This window comes from Neolamprologus brichardi, chromosome 1 (genome assembly GCF_056152115.1).
Source record: "Neolamprologus brichardi isolate AB-2024 chromosome 1, ASM5615211v1, whole genome shotgun sequence".
Taxonomy (NCBI): Eukaryota; Metazoa; Chordata; class Actinopteri; order Cichliformes; family Cichlidae; genus Neolamprologus; species Neolamprologus brichardi.
The window spans coordinates 37,611,434-37,627,853 of NC_142104.1; the positions used below are offsets into that span (position 1 = coordinate 37,611,434).

The window sequence follows — 16,420 nt, forward strand, 5'->3', positions numbered from 1 at the left end:
TCTTCTATAAAAGTGCATAACGCCACAGCTGCTGAAACTCACTGTCACAGATATTGTTGTTATATAGCGTAGGCCGTAAGAATTAAAATCAATATATGTCAGAAACCGTAGCAGCACAAACGATAATTTTACCTGCACAAATCAGCACAAACGAAAGACTAAAAACGTAGACCATTTTGGTCCGTTTTGGAGCAGTCTGGGGGGATGGTGACCTTTGAATAACCTATAAAATAAAGTTTAATATCTCAAAAACCAAAGCAGCACAAATGATAACTGTACCTGCACAAATCTGCAAAAACGAAGCACTATCCACTCTAATGCCTCTCTAACGCCTATTTGCCTTTACTTTTCATGTTGGTGGGGGGTCAGCTTCACTCTGGCTAAAAAATCCCCTCTTGCCCCCTCCAGGCGGTCTTTATCCTTCAAGTTCAGGTCCTCTACCAGAGGCCTGGGAGCTTGAAGGTCCTACGCAATATCTTTTATTTTCCTAGGACTGTGCTCTTCTGGACAGAGATCTCCAATGCTGTTCCTGGGATCTGCTGGAGCCACTAGCTTGCGGGTCACTGCACTGAGTGCTCCGATTACCACTGGGACCACCGTTACCTTCACCCTCCAGATCTTCTCTTCTCTGAATCCTTAGTACTTCTCCAGCTTCTCGTGCTCCTTCTTCCTGACGTTGCTACGGCCCTCTTCTTCTGCATCTCTACCACCACTATGTCCAGTTGGTAGTGTAGATTCATTTAAAATAAATGTATGGCTATTTTTACAAACACTGTTATAAAATAGTGAACACCAAGTCACTGTTCAAAATATCAAGTTTAATGTCTTAAATTGTTCAGACAAAAAGCCTTGAAAGTATCAACAAAAAACAGAAAAATGGAAACAAGAAAAGGAAAACAATCCACCAACAACAGCCTCATACATAAATATAGTACCAACAAAAACATTTTAAAACTCAACCCTTGCACAAACATGTATAAAATACAACGTGCAGTAAAATACTGTATTTACATATATGCATTAGTTCAATTTTCTCATCATAGATTGGGCTTTGCCCAACTGGTGAAACCATTACATACAAACACTTTTGGTGAATGTACAGCCTGAGGAAAGAAAACTCACAAACACAACAGTCATGTCTTGCTCACTAATACAAATTGCGCAAGGGTGCACTGCTTCTTGTCACAATCTTCCTTATACTATAATGAAAACATTCTTTCTATTACTGTGCTTCCGCTTACTGTTGTCCTATAAGAAGTTAAAGTAGACAGATAACTTGTATCTCTTCTTATATCCCACTGTGGGTGGTATCACTCAGTGGTTTGCCCTCTGATAAATTAATGATGACTAATCAGGTGGCAGTGTGCGACAGCTGCATTCTGTCAAGTGTTGTTGGAGCACTGCAGTGTCTTTCTATCGTGGTTTCGACACCACAACATTCGTCATCTATTCATAACTACTTAGCTATTTCATAGCTTCAGGGAATCTTATAAAATTGCAACAGAAATTAAAAAAAGCAAAGTTGTTATTTTGAGGGAATTGTTTTTCCAAGGGTCAGTTCAATCATCTTTATCTTTCATTGTGCCAAAGTGGAACATAAATAGTAACTCATATCTGATATTTATTACTTTGGTAGAGAAGTAAATGACTTCCGTGGTGCCTTTTGCACTAAAGTGAACTCAGTCTAGGCAAACACTTTCAGTTTTGGAGATATATTATGAATCAAAGAGGCAGAAATTCCACATTAGAACAGTGGTAGACTGAGAGACTGTTTGAGTCAGACTGTTAATGCTAAAATTATATCTATACTCATATTCTTCAGTGTGTAGAAAATTTGTAAAAAACAAAAAACAACAACAACAACAAAAAACCAACCAAAAAGCAGTTTCTGCTAAGAGCTGTCGGTTTCTCTCCACTAGATGTCACTAGATTGCAGCCAACTGAATTTTGTTTTCTTCTCTTCCAATTCAAGTACCTAATGGTAGCTATGGTGGCTGCTGTAGGACAATAAACTCTGGAAAAAACTAAATCAACAACTCAAGATTAGAAGAAGATTAGAAGAAATCTGCACTGATGTATCTTATTGGACTAATTCTAAGTTTATGAGACTGCATCATAATTACATAATAATCAATGTATATTTATAAGCACAACACTTTTTCTGTTAAGTAACTTAAAAAATTACTGGGTGTATATTGTGAACCGACCCTTTGAAAGTAAACTCTGGTGGAACCCTTGAAATAAATTGTATTTTTAATTAGAGCTGAAACCAGCAGCTCTTAGTTAACTATGCAGATAACTCAAACAGCCATGAGACTATGCCTACACTCACATTTAAACATATATAAGAAGAATTACATTCACTGAAGGTTAGAAATGTGGGGGGAAAGTAGGCACACAGGTTAATCAAGGGAAAAGAGATAAAGATGAAAGCAAAGCATTTTTAGACCCAGGTATTATGATGTCACTGTTTTCAGTGGTGTCCGAAATTACTTCCTCATTTACTTATAATCTATAATCTTCATTCATTTCAATTACATTTTGAAAGGGCTTCCAAACTCGTGAGCAGAAGTGACATCCCTGACAGAACTTAAAAGGTTTCATCTGCTGGTTTTCATCTAGAATACAAATTTTGGCTAGTGCATGCATAATATCCGATCTTATAGGAAATCTGTCAGAGCTGCATCTTTCATATCATATTTTCAGTCAATTTAACAAGCTTTCACTGCCTAACTTAGTGATATGCTGATGGCAGTGATGTCTCAGGCATTCATAAATTTCCAGTGGCCTTAACCAAAATAGGAGTGGACCCAGGAGACAAACAGGAATGTTGGAAAACAAGTAAGCAAATAGAAAGATAAGGAAACAAGATCATAGATAAAGATGGAAATGCAGGACCCAAAGGAAGCCGTCAGGAGATGAGGCACAACAGGAACAGGCCAAGGTGAATCAGGCAACATCCAGAGAAGAGGAAGTTGAAGACAGAAGAAAAAGAGAAATGCAGTACATTACAGACTGTGATAAACACTATCACGTATCAGAAGAAAAAGTAAAGATAGTGCCTAATTTGCCAGTTAAAGTAGAAAAAATGCATTTACTTGATACATTATTCATTCGTTCCTCAAAACAAAACAGTAGTCACATTAAAAACAGTCTAAGTATGTACATATATATCATTTGATCATCAGCAGGCCAGCTTTACATTTTTCACATTTCTTTAAAAAACACTATTTACAGCATTTTTGTTGACTGATGGTGTAATGGTTCCTCTTAGCTTCATAAAATTTCAAATTTTTCTGAAATGAAAATGTAGATTTTGATGAGCAATGACTAAAATAAACAGGTAAACATTTTGAATGTTGATGTTATATAGTGTAGTGGGTTGGTTCACCCAAATTATGAATTTACTGTCACTCCATGACACTTACTCTGTTGTTTTCCAGTGTCCAGGGTGAGAAAGCCTGCGGTTGAGTTTAGGGAGTCTGTCCAGCATGCCTGCCAGCTGGGTGAAAGGTGGCCTGTCATCTGCCGTAAGGGACCAGCAGGCAGACAGGATCTCCTGTTGGGACGGTAGGTAACAGATAGAACATGGTGATTGGTTGGTAATCAAATTTTAATCAATATGAAAATAATAATAATATAATCAATATTAATACTTTTAATACTTTACACGTGTTGCTATCCAGAAGATGCCTTTTAAGAAAAGATTTTGCTTATTTCAAGACGATGCTAAACAAAATTTGTTGAGAACTGAAAACATTTGATGCATGGTGATGAAACTGAAATTTTACAAATTTATGCCTTTGCTTTCTTTCTTTACTTTTCTTTACTTTTCTTTTTGATGTCCTCTGAAACCCGAGTTGCTGCTTCAGCTACCGCCTGAGCCACATTTAGTTTGGCCTTTTGGTACCCATCAGCTTCCTCTGAAGTCCTACAGGCTAATCCAACCTGATAGGACTCCTTTTTCAGCTTGATGGCCCCATCACCTCTGGTGCACAACTTCTGGTTCAGGGATTACCACCACAAAAGCCATCAACCACTTAGGAGCAACAGCTTGAAACAAGTCCTTGGCGGACGAAGTTTGCCCTGAGTTCCAAAAGCCTATGGAAGCTGTAGGGCTGTCTTGGTTGACACGGCTCTACAAACATGGCATAGAATTGTGGGGTGGTGCCTCTATACTGGCAGACTGGGGTGGCGGTTCCTATCTTTAGGATTGGGAACCAGAAGGTGTACTCCAGTTACAGTTACAGCAGTTACACTCCTCAGCCTCCCTGGAAAGGTCAATGCTATGGCACTGGAAAGAAGAGCTTGTCTGTTAGTTAAACCTAGGATACAGGAGGAACAGTGAAGATTTCATCCTGGTTGCAGAACACTGTACAAGCTTTTCAAACTCTTAAATATATTTGGAGGCAGGTGAGAGTTTGCCCAACATGTTTTTTGCAGACTTGGAGAAAGCTTTTGTCTGTATCCCTTGGAGTGCTCTCTGAGGGCCGTCTGGTCCGTAACTATGAGCCATTTGGTCTCTGTACAACTGTTGGTCTGCCTTACTGGCAATAAGTCAGAGTTGTTCCCTGTGGGTGTTGAACTCAGCTGGGCCTGAATTAGACCAGACCAGTGGTGAAAGTAACAGCTACATAGCCCATGTGTATCCTAGAACCGGATGTTGATGTAGTGGAGAAGTACAAGTAGCTGGGTGTAACATCAACAACAGTCTAAACTGGGAGACCAGCACAGAAGCTGCATAAATCACATTGAACAGCTGTGTGGCAAGGAAAGATGTGTTCGGTGTTTTATTTCTACCATTCGCTCTTACAACACTAGTAATGTCATTATGCTGTGCTGTGTTGATGTTGAAATGCAATACTTATGATTATTATGATGATTATTATTAATACTGCTGTTACATCAACAGCATTTCCCACATTGGGAACAAAGGAAATATATATTGTAAATTGGTGACAGTTACCAACAGGGTCAGTTTTTTCGTAGACATGATCTTCAGACTCACCGTGACCTCCTTGCCCAGATTGGACTCTAACAGCACATTCTTAATGCCTTCATTACGACCCACTAGCCAGATTATAGTTTCCACAGGCTGGTTGGTAATTGGCCAGTCTCGCATCTGCAGCTCATACCAGATTGTGCTGGAAATGACACAACATCCTTTCATGTACTACATTCTTTTACATTTTCTTACGTCATGTGCTCAAATATGCAACATGGAGCATGAATAAAATAGAAACAAAGGTTTTAAAAAACTGTGTGCAGTTCTAGCTGTTGCACATCATGTCTGGATAGCTGAATTTATGGTTCTACAAAAACAATTTTACTATGTTAGCTGGCAACAGTAAAAATCCTGATTTAACTTCGAGAAAACCAAACAATTAAACAATTGTTATGTACCACAGAAAACACAAAAACAAGCTAATATGAAATTATAACAAAGTAAAGGTTAAGAACCTAAACAAAGGCAGAACTGCATAATATAAACTATAGCTTCAATATCACCTTAATAGTTTCTAGTATAAATGGCACTAGTCAATACCCAAAAGCATAAATATCAGCAGCTTTGGAGAAAGGCAGCTGGTCCTCATCAACCTCTGGGCTCAATTTTCGAACAATTTCTGGAGCCAGGTAGCAGATCCAGCCCTGTGGTATCCGCAGCACATTCTTTCTTCTAAACACAGAAACACGGAGAAGAATAATTAGGAGAAAAAACATGGCTCACCATAAATTTATTGCCTAGATGCAGTTTCTTTCACTCTTACCTGCCTTCTTGTACCACACCAGACATTCCAAACAGGCCAAAGTCTGTAATCACCACCTTGTTTGTGTCGTAGAACACATTCTTGGACTTCAGATCCTTGTGAATGATGCCTTTAGCATGAAGATAACCCATTCCCTGCAACAAACAAAGATTTTCTGAACAAAAGATATTCCTACATTCACAAAAAGAAAATGAAGATGACCCAACAGTAGATATTTTTAGTTTCTATGTTTAAAGCCTCGTTGTGTAGATTTTTATTTTACGTGTGACACTAAACTTTTTCAAATTGTGGCACTGGATGAGGGGAAGCACCAAAACATGCTGAAGTGCAGCATATTTCAATCTTGACATTGTATCCAAAACAGTACATTTTCCTACTTGTTATATAATGTACATAGTGTATGTTTGTGTGTAGTGTATTTATCAACCAATAGAATATGCAGGTATTACTTACCTTAACGATTTCCTGTGCAATCTGTCTGGTTTTATTTATGTCCAGCAGGTGACCTCTTTCTCTTACAACAGAATACAGAGTCAGACCCTTACAGAAACTGCAGAGGAAACACATGCAGTATGGTTACAAAATAAACATCACATCACAAAAAGTCAAAAAAACAGCAAACAACTTTTTGTATAGAACTTTATATACAACAGTGCACATATGCACTTGTGGTTGGAACTGCACTTGAAATGGGGGGAAGCCAGCATAAGTGACAATGCAGTGTTTAGGTGAGCAGTCATGCAGCAGTACCTGGTGATAATAGCAAGATGAGGAGGAGCCATGCATGCACCCATGAACAGGATGACGTTCTCATGCCTGGTCTGCCTGTAGTTCATAACCTCTTTTTTGAAGACTTTCAGATGATCCTGGTTGTTGCCATCAATCTCTAGAAGGCGAATGGCCACCTCACCATGCCAGCGACCTTTATGCACCTTACCCCAGCGACCCTGGACATAAAGCCAAAATTTAAATTAATAATAATGTTTTTTCTTTTCATTTTTTGAACAGGATTTTATATCTCTATGATACAAATCTGCTTTCACCTTTCCAATAAGCTCTCCCAGCTGTAGTTGCTCATACGGGATGTCCCACTCCTGGAGGTAGACACTGGTCTGGCTGACCTTACGAGAGATGGGGACCCCAGAACGGCCAACAGCCCGACGGCGGCATATAGAAGAGGGCAGATCATCCAGACCATCTTCATCATACTCTTCCTTGGAATAACTCTTTTTTGCGTCAGTCTGGTCAGCTTCTTCTTTATCCATAGCTGTGTAATCTTCCTCTCCTTCCTCTTCCTGTAACACATGGCAGAAGAATGAAAGTGCACACTGATGTTAAACACTTTGATATCTATTACTGGAAATAGCAGCACTTGGTATACAAATGTGAAATAGGTATTGCAGTCTTATAATTCTCCATTCAGACCAAAAGTATTTTGGATAGTTATACAATTCTTGTGGTTGCTGGAAGAAATATTTGATGGAATAAATAACATCCATCAGTATGAAGAGTATGAAAAGATTGCTCCACTGGGATGCTGCTCCCTTTCAGCCTGGAAAGTTCATCGTCATTAGGAGGAAATGTTTACCAATATCTTCAAAGATAATGGCAGGCAGGAAATGAGCTTAAGTTAAATAAAGAAATATAATAAACCCAACTAAACATCCCAGCAAATCCATTACAGGCTAGACCTCAATCCAATAGAGATACTGTGAAGTAACCTCATATAGACAGTCACACTGGGTGTTGTATGAATCAGCTGGATCTGAAGCAGTTCTGCGAGGAAAAAAAACGTCCCGAACACTCGATAGGTCTGATGTTAATATAGCCAACACATCATTTAATGTTTCCACCAAAAAAGTACTGCTTAATGGGAATGTTCAATACAGGACCTTGGTTATGGCTGTAGGATCATTAATGAGAAGACACGAGGATGGGTCTCTAACAAAGTACTAAAATAAAGTTTTTAATACATTAACAAAGCAGCCCAAAAACTTGCTTTTGCTGAAGTATTGTGTGTAGATTTGTGAGACAAGAATGAATTGAATCATTTGAACAAAAGGCTGAGAAATAACTAAATTAGAAACATTTGAAAGAAGCTGAAAAGTTACCAAATGGATATCAGTGTCAGAAAAAAAGGAACATGCTTTAGCACAGTGCATTAGCAAGTACTGTAAACCAAAGGAAAATGACATGAGTAAAATATACATGTAATGGAGACAAACCAGCAAATCACATCCCTTTCCCTTCATCTTTTCAATTTAATATACTGTAATCCAATCCAATCCAATTTGATTTATAAAGAACTTTAAAATACCCAACACAGGAAGTGCTGTACAGAAAATAAGTTATGTGGCTTCTATTACTTACCAGTCCCTGTTCTGTGGCTGTTATATGTGTCTCAGTAATCACCATCCTGAAACCAAAGAAATTAACAAGAATTCACCAAAATTTGTAACAAATTAATTTATCTTTAGAATAGCTACATTTGGAAACTTGCTGAGAGCTACTGGCTGCCAAAACGGCTCCTCTTTCTCCTCTTTCCATGTCCCGGCATTGTGCTGGGCAGCAAAACTATTTTGCTCCAAACCCTCCTGGAGCCTTATTTTGTAGAGTTTGCATGTGTGGCTTTTATCCAGGTGCTCCAATCCAAAAACACCAGCCCGCATAAAGAACTATATTGTCAGTGGCTGGGTCTCTGACCCAGCATTGTGAGTGTTTTATGGTAAATTTGTATTTTCTTAGAATAATATGTGTAGTTCTAGTGTTGCATTATTAGTTAGGTTTTAGTTGAGCCTATTCTAGTTTAGGTCCATCTATGTCCTCTTCTGTAAGTCTGTTCTGGTTTCCTTTATGTAGTCTGCCATGTATTTCGTGTCAGCGTATTTCATGTTGTCTAGTTGGTGCTGTCGTTTCTACGTCTGTGTTTCCTGTTGTATTTTGAAGGTCTGGCGTTTCCTCGTTCAATGTGCTTAGTTTCACACTTCTCCTCTGGTGTCACTATGCTCATGTGATTCCACTTCCCCTGATCACCTCTTGTGTGTATTTAGTCTGCGTGCTCCATTCTCTTTGTCAGAACGTCTGTGTTTCCACGTCTAGTCATAATCATAGAACTCATAGTAATCTTAGTTGCCACCGTTATCATGTTTGATCAGAATTTTCAGTTCGTTTTCCCAGAATGGGTTCCAGTTTAGTTGTTGTTCTTGTTTTGGGCTCTGTTCATGTCTACCAGTCTGAATAAAACAGCTCTCTTTTTGTTCAAGGCTCTGCTCCGTCTCCCCCAATGTCCGCACCTCATTTTCACACTCTCGCAGTCAGCTCCTGCTGACCGTGACATATATGAACAAATGGCTTACAGTGTAAGTGCCCTAAAGCTAGAAAAATGTAAGATTCTACTTTATTCTCCTGCAAGGAGGCAGACCCAGGAACGTTTCCTAAAACCACAAATAAAGGTGGTCAGTATTTTGATAGGATGTAATATCAGCAGAAACTCAGATGCCATGGTAGATTTGTTTCCAACTCATGTTATCTTAGGAGTTTTACAAATTCAAGAAAATTTTGTAAATAAACTATTTTTGAGGTTTTAGTTTATGTTTTACAAAAACATTATCAATAATAATTTTGAATATCACCATAAATACTATTTATGTACAGTGTGTGCTCTCTACATAGCAATACTGGATTTTTTTAAGAGAGTTTAAAAGAAAAACCGTAATGATATACAGGTCAATCTAACAATACTTTTAAAAAGAAATCTTAAAATTTGCGTTGCTCTGGTGGATAAAGAGAGAGACTCACTGTGTCGATATAAAAAGAGGAGGAAGGCTGTAAAACCTTGCAAAAGAGTCCAATGCAAGTCAATGTCATTGAAGCTCACCTCTGTTTAATGACAGATGGTGAGTTGTCGAAGATATCCTCAAATTTTCTGCCAGTGCTGCCATTTGTGCTGTTGTTAGGTGCTGCTAACTTGTGTTAGTGAAACTTTCTTTTTAGTGGATCAAACGCTTCAATCAGCTGTTGTTCACACAGCTCATAGTAAACTGGAAAGGGGAAGGTCGCATGTCTAATCTCGTGACAATAAGCAATTGTGACAATATTGGGGATAAATAAGTATGTTTATGTACACGTAAGCTTTCATGTGTTAGAGACGTCGATTGAGGTAAGGAGGAAGAGGATGAGGGGGAAATAAGGAAGGAGAGAGAGCAGCGGTGGAGGAGGAGAAAGAAAGAGAAAGGAGAAATATCAAACTATACCTACAAATGTTAGATGCTAATATACAGTTTGAAAGAGCCATTTGTGAACTTTAAAGTAATTTAGAAAGTGTACTATGTAAGTGGACTGTTTGGTAAAGCACTGCTACTGTTTGAATTCCTACCAAATCGGACTTGAACTCATGATAGTAAGTATAGGAATGAAATAAAAGTGCATCACTGGATCGCTACATGAATGTTGTATTCTCTTACCCAGACTCATTGTGACTGCCTGAATGCTGAACGCTGTGTGTGGAGGCAGGAACATCTGTTGGAAAACTCAGCTTGAGAGCACTGCACTACTACAAAACTACTTATCATCATTCAAAATTGATACTTGGATACTTGCAGTACATGACATGAGGACAAAGGATGTTTGAAGCTGTCAAACTATCACGTTTGAGCATTTAAAAATGTTTTTAACCAGTTTGACAATAAAACACGTTACAACAATTCTTTGAATGGTTCAAAGAGATCATGATGCTCACATGTTCAATCATTCACTTGACACTTTTAAACATGAAACTGGTTTTGCCATACAGCCCAGTTTTAAAATAAAAGTTGGTTATTCTCAAAAATCTACATAAAAACAGATTAAACTGATTTTCATATCATTTTAAACTTATTTGGAATAACTCACCAAATATTTTTTTTAATCATATTTTTGTAATCAATGTTTTTTTTTAACACAAAAGGTGCAGTTTAAGGTATACCTGGAATTCTCCAGCGTTTTTTTTTTACAACTGAAGAAGCGTCTTTGATGAGAATTGAAACATCTTCATAAATTAAAGATGTCCAGCTGTCATCTTTTTTTCAAGCTCTTTTTCAAGACTCACAGGGCTGTAAACATTCCCCTAGTCCCACATCTCAACAAAGTCTTCCTGACAACAAATGAGGCCTTATTTTTCACAAAAACACACTTTTCACTTTTGTTAGAGATGTAATTTCTACAACTTTAATATTTAATTGAATTTATAGTTAAATATATCGTTTCTAAGAGTGAAACAATGCTGTCTTTATTACGTTGCATACCTGGGAAGTTGAAGCGGTTGTCCCAGGAGCTCTGTGGTGATGGGTTAGGTGGGGGGGTGGCACTTACGCTTGGAGGGTTACTCTGCTGGAAATGTGCTGGAGAGGAAGGTGTGGAAGAGGTGGCTGATGACGGGTTACTGCTGGATTCCAGCTGGTTAATACTGGGGACAGGGTCCTCCAAACACACAAGGAGTCCATCATTTCAATTATTTCACATTATTTATTTCTTGCACACTGATCTCAACAATCTTCTCCATTTCAGTATTGAAGAATAGAAAGAGCTACAGCAGACCTGAATGAGATATAACACATATTAGAAAGCTGCACTTACCCTTTTGGTTAGTGCCTTTGGTAAGGTGCCAAACTGCACTGAGACTTCGGCTGTGTGATCAATCCGATTGTTGATGTCTGATGGTACCGATTCTGCCCTACGCATCCTTGGCACTACCGGTCAGATAAAAATACAAGCTTTGAGCTTAAAATACTTTCAAAACTTTACAATTCCTAAAATAAAATAAACAGGCCCTAACATGTTAGATTCTTGCTGATACTATCCTGCCCATTATAATATCCTTCCTAATATGCTACTAGTGTAACTGTCAAAGCTAATGGGAGTCCATTACAAAATGAATAGCATTGTTGCCAGTAATCGCTAGACTTTAATCACCTGGATGATTTGTCTACAGACATTACTAAGTGCTGTCATGTGCCCTCATCTTCCCTTACTTCCCCAGGCTGGGTTTGCATCTCCTCCCGGGGTCCATGTTGTAGTGTAGAGCGGCACCAGTTGTGACCTGGCGTACCCTTTGTTACTGATTTCTAAGAACTACAACTGACCACAAAGAAAAATATAATTTCCATAACAATTTTCCTAAAACTACAAGTTGTAGCATATTTTCCCACTTATAGAACTGAAAAGAAACCTGTTACCCACTTTTATCTAACATATTTTCCCCCACATTTCAATAGAGTTATATAACAAATCAGTGGTAATCCCAGTATGTTTACAAATTCACTAGATAACAGACTAACACTTTCTTTTTTTACTCTCCTTTACTCATAGAATTGAGCAAATGATCAAGGACTGCTGGCCCTTAGGTAGCTAAATTTAAGTGGACTGGCTCTTATTTAGCACTATTCTACTCTATCCGAGTACTTAAAGCATTTATACAGCATGCCTCATTCACCCATTCATACATGTACTTTTTTTTCCACGCAAGTGCTTTCTATCTAACTTTCACACACATTTACACTCGGCTGACTGTATCAGAGAGCAACTGGTTATTAGTATCTTGCCCAATGATATTTGGCATGTAGACTGGAGTATACAGGGACAGAACCACCAACCTACTGATTAAGGATGACCTGCTCTACCTCCTGAGCTACAGCCCCACCCATTTCTGAGCTCTGGATAACGGTTTCATCAGTCAGGACTTTCCATACTGATATATGTGCGGCTGTGAGTAAGCGCATAACTATTTGCCTGCACTGCTGTGCATGTGTTGCACATGCATGAAATGGACCAGGTAGTAAGTGAACATAGGTGAGGATGACCAACCGGTCACTGGTCAGGGCCACGAATGCTGGAAATTGGCTCGTTCCAATCTCTGGCCAGTCTAACCAGGAGATTTCTAATGTAGTCTTTAACACCACTAGACCAGTAAAGTCACACATCACTAAATTATTTTAATGTTGCTTACATGTAGCAAATGATATCCGACATGAAGGTGCATCTTTGGTACACTTGTTATGGCACTTTAACCTGTGAGGAGAAGAATACTCTAAATATTACACTAAAGAAGTCATGACAAGTTGTACTGCAGTCTGACAGAGTGCACGATCTTATCTTTACAGTTCTTACTTGCAGTGTTTACACTTGACACCAAACATCATGCTCTTAGAACAAACTTGACATGTTTGGGAGAGCCAGGACTTAGTCGAAAACCTGCAAAAGATACGGAGAACAAATATGACAAATATATTGAGAAATGTGTTTAAGAATTTAGTCAGGTGATAATAGATGATGAGTAAAACCCGAGCCTTAAATTTTGTGACTATACATCTAAATGTAGAATTTTAATTTATAATAATTTCATTTAGAATGACTGACAGTGTAAAGTCATATAGTGACTTCTGCATGCTGTGAATACAAAGGAATTCAGGAAAGAACAAAAACATCTTGTTCATCAAGCTGTTCTTAAGCTAAAAAACGTAAATTTCTCCTGATGAAGCCAAAGGCATGATGACAGATTCAAATATCATTTCAGTCTGCTAATAAGAATAACATTTCATATGTAAAAAGGAGTATAGTATTACATGTAGTATAGAGGAGTCCAGTATAGTACAGTATGAAATAAACATACTACATGTTTACATAAAATTTCACTCAAATTGGACTCAAAGGTTATTTCATGGGCAGGTATGGGCTATTCCTTTATTCCTTCAGATAAAATCAAGATCAACCTCGACCAGACTGACAGCAAGAAAAAAGTATGGAGAAGGTGTGAAAGGGCTCATAAACCAAAGCATACTACATCATCTGTAACACGGCGGAGGCCGTGTGATGGCATGTGGGTGCATGGCTGCCAGTGGTGCTTGGAAACCCGTGTTTATTGATGATGTGACACAGGACAGAAGCAGCCGAATGAATTCTGAGGTGCTAAGAGACATACTGTCTGTTCAAATCCAGCTAGATTAGGCGGCCTTTCATAATACAGATGGACAATGACCCAAAACATATAGCCAAAGCAAACCAGGGGTTTATTAAAGGAAAGGAGATGAATATTCTTGAATGGCCACCTGATCTTAACCCAATTGAGCAGGATTTCGCTTGCTGAAGACAGAAAGGCAACAGCAACTGAAAGCTGCTGCAGTAAAGGCCTGGCAGAGCATTAAAAAGGAGGAAATACAGCATATGGCGATGTACGTGATTTCCAGCAAAGGGTTTTCAACCAAGTATTAGCCATTGTAAGTAATTAATTCAACTACTTTTAAACCCTTGAAATTAAGGGATTGTTTTAAAAAAAATGTTCTAGTTCCTCACATTGTTATGCAATCGTTTTGTTTAACCCACTGAATCTGAAAGCCTGCACTTCAACTGCATTTGAGTTGTTTCATTTAAAATCCACGGTGGTGATGTACAGAACTAAAACTAGAGAATGGGTTTCCTGAAATAATGCAGTGTGAATACTGACAGCTGAAAGGTTTGAGTTAGATTTTTATAATTGCTCAATCTTGTACAGCAGTGTGTACACTGAATATGCTGACTCATCCACATGAAAGCCAAACTGCAGAACTGTTGAAAGCTGAAGTTCACACAAAAGAAGAAGTTTCAAAGTTTCAAAGTAGCCAAACATCTTTAAAATGTGCACTAGAAAAAGCTAATGACAAAAGAAAATTTAGAATCATCAAATAAATGGGAATGAATATTGAAAGCTGATTTCTTTAAATCACTTGAAGAGTTGTCTTATGTGTTTTAAACATCTAAACCCAAGAATCTTAAAATCTTGAAAGAAAAAGCAGAATATCTGCATGTCTACTCTAATCTGCTGTGTGTGCAGATCAATGACTTCTTCTCAAACAGGAAGTCAGTAAAATAAAGTCGAATGGACAGCAGCATCTTGTCAGAGGACAGCGTGACAAACACTTTAATCGAGGGTTCGTCAGCATCTTCTTAGCAGAGGTGGTGACATGCCACATTCTGCTTTTGTTGCTTCATCTCAAACAGGAAGTCAGTGACCCGCCTGAAAGTGGAGCTAAAGTTCACAAAAAGTAGCCTGTCATAAGATCCTGCAGAGTCCAGATTCTCTTTCACAAAAGGGCTTATTCAAATCTTTGGAAAGTCATCAACTGACACTAAATAACCTGCTGAGTGTGTGTGTGTGTGTGTGTGTGTGTGTGTGTGTGTGTGTGTGTGTGTGTGTGTGTGTGTGTGTGTGTGTGTGTGTGTCTGCAGGTAAAATAGTTTTTAATCTTGAACGGTTTTGTGAGTTTTATTTTCAGACCAGGTCCATGTTAGTGGGGAGATACAGACAGACGTTATATTAGGTTAGATGAGTTGAAATGTGGGAGAATCCACAAAAAGTCATCTACTGACCCCAACTTCCCAGATTTGAACCACCTATCTGCTGAAGACAAATCCACCAATAAAAAATAAGCCTGGAGTTAACTGGCCAATCAGAATGCTTTATCCAGTTACTACTGCCATACTGTTACTCTGTGGCAAATTCCTGTCAGATTTCTCTCGGTGCACTGGTTGAAAAACTGCTTCTAAATCCAAAACTGTAATGCCTAAAAAAAATTAAATTAAAACTAAAAAAAAGAAATACAGAAGATGGAATGATAATAATCATAATAAAGATTAGGATAACAACAATACTGTGAATGGTTATCTGCATTCACACTTGCACAAAGATTATGCAGATGATATCACTGATATCAAGATGATATCAATTTATTGATAAATGAATGTCAAAAGTTTTATGTTTTTAGTTCACTTTAGCTTCAGTTTCCAGATTTTACGTTTTGAAAATGTGTAATTTTAGTTTAGTTTACATTTTTGTGTTAGCCGTTTGTTTTTATATTCTAAGTGGTATCTCAAAAAAAGCCTAATATGTTTTAAGAACTACTGTACATGTCACACAGTGGAAATTTGTATTTATCTTGTATATTGTTTTTATTCTGATTTTTAGCATGTTTAGTGTTGTTTTATTTGCATGGTTTTATTCTGTTTCTATTGCATGGGTTTTAGTGTTTTATGTGACATAGTTTTTAATCCACTGTGGACTGGCTACACATGGGACAAATTAGCTGATAGGGACCACCTGCCGAGGCATGGGTGTGTCCAGAGGTGGCCTATCAGCTGTGTAAAGACCTTTTAAAAGCAGGCTAGCTGAGCACTAAAGGAGAGAAGCTTCAGAGGCTGGAAGGTTGATGCTAGAGGGCCAGCGTGACATGGCGATTTGTGAGTAGGGTCTCTACTGTTGTTTACTGGGTGCAGCTGGGTTGGGAGAAGGTCGCCATGGCCATGAGCCACGGCCGCGTCTAGGACCATTGTTCTGGCCCCTATTTGTTATTTTACAGGACACCGATGCAAGGGGAGCTGTGGCGGTGGTCGCATGATGGATTCGGGTGCAGAACGCAAGCTGGGCTGGGATATGATGGGCCAGTGGAAGGACAAGAAGATGGGAGGCTCTTCCTTGCCTGCCGAAGACGGGGCTGGCGTGGACTCTGCTCTAAAGAAGGAATTCCTGGCCTGCTGATGGACCCATAATGAACATGTGGCATAATTATAGCAGGGTTTATTTTAGTGAATATAGAAAATGGTAGTTTTACGGGTTTTAGGATTCTTTTATTTAGTTTTACTAAATT

At 38.5% G+C, this 16,420-nt stretch overlaps 1 protein-coding gene across 5 annotated transcripts in view; it reads right to left on the reverse strand.

Annotated features, from left to right (window-relative positions):
• Positions 1-797: 797 nt before the first annotated feature.
• ksr1b (kinase suppressor of ras 1b) overlaps positions 798-16,420 on the reverse strand; it is a 62,757-nt gene continuing 47,134 nt past the window's right edge. For 4 of the 5 annotated variants that reach the window (XM_087841638.1, XM_087841641.1, XM_087841652.1 and 1 more), the window contains 14 exons: positions 12,912-12,995; positions 12,751-12,812; positions 11,382-11,494; positions 11,051-11,225; positions 10,232-10,286; positions 8,139-8,184; positions 6,812-7,063; positions 6,519-6,715; positions 6,222-6,318; positions 5,769-5,902; positions 5,546-5,677; positions 5,009-5,144; positions 3,429-3,559; positions 798-2,788 (listed from right to left, as the gene is read on the reverse strand). In XM_087841638.1, coding sequence (XP_087697764.1) covers positions 2,707-2,788; positions 3,429-3,559; positions 5,009-5,144; positions 5,546-5,677; positions 5,769-5,902; positions 6,222-6,318; positions 6,519-6,715; positions 6,812-7,063; positions 8,139-8,184; positions 10,232-10,286; positions 11,051-11,225; positions 11,382-11,494; positions 12,751-12,812; positions 12,912-12,995 — 1,696 coding nt within the window. In that variant the 3' untranslated portion in view covers positions 798-2,706. Of the gene's footprint in view, positions 3,297-3,428; positions 3,560-5,008; positions 5,145-5,545; positions 5,678-5,768; positions 5,903-6,221; positions 6,319-6,518; positions 6,716-6,811; positions 7,064-8,138; positions 8,185-10,231; positions 10,287-11,050; positions 11,226-11,381; positions 11,495-12,750; positions 12,813-12,911; positions 12,996-16,420 lie in introns of all 5 variants that reach the window. The other variant, XM_035911375.2, reaches the window with a different exon arrangement.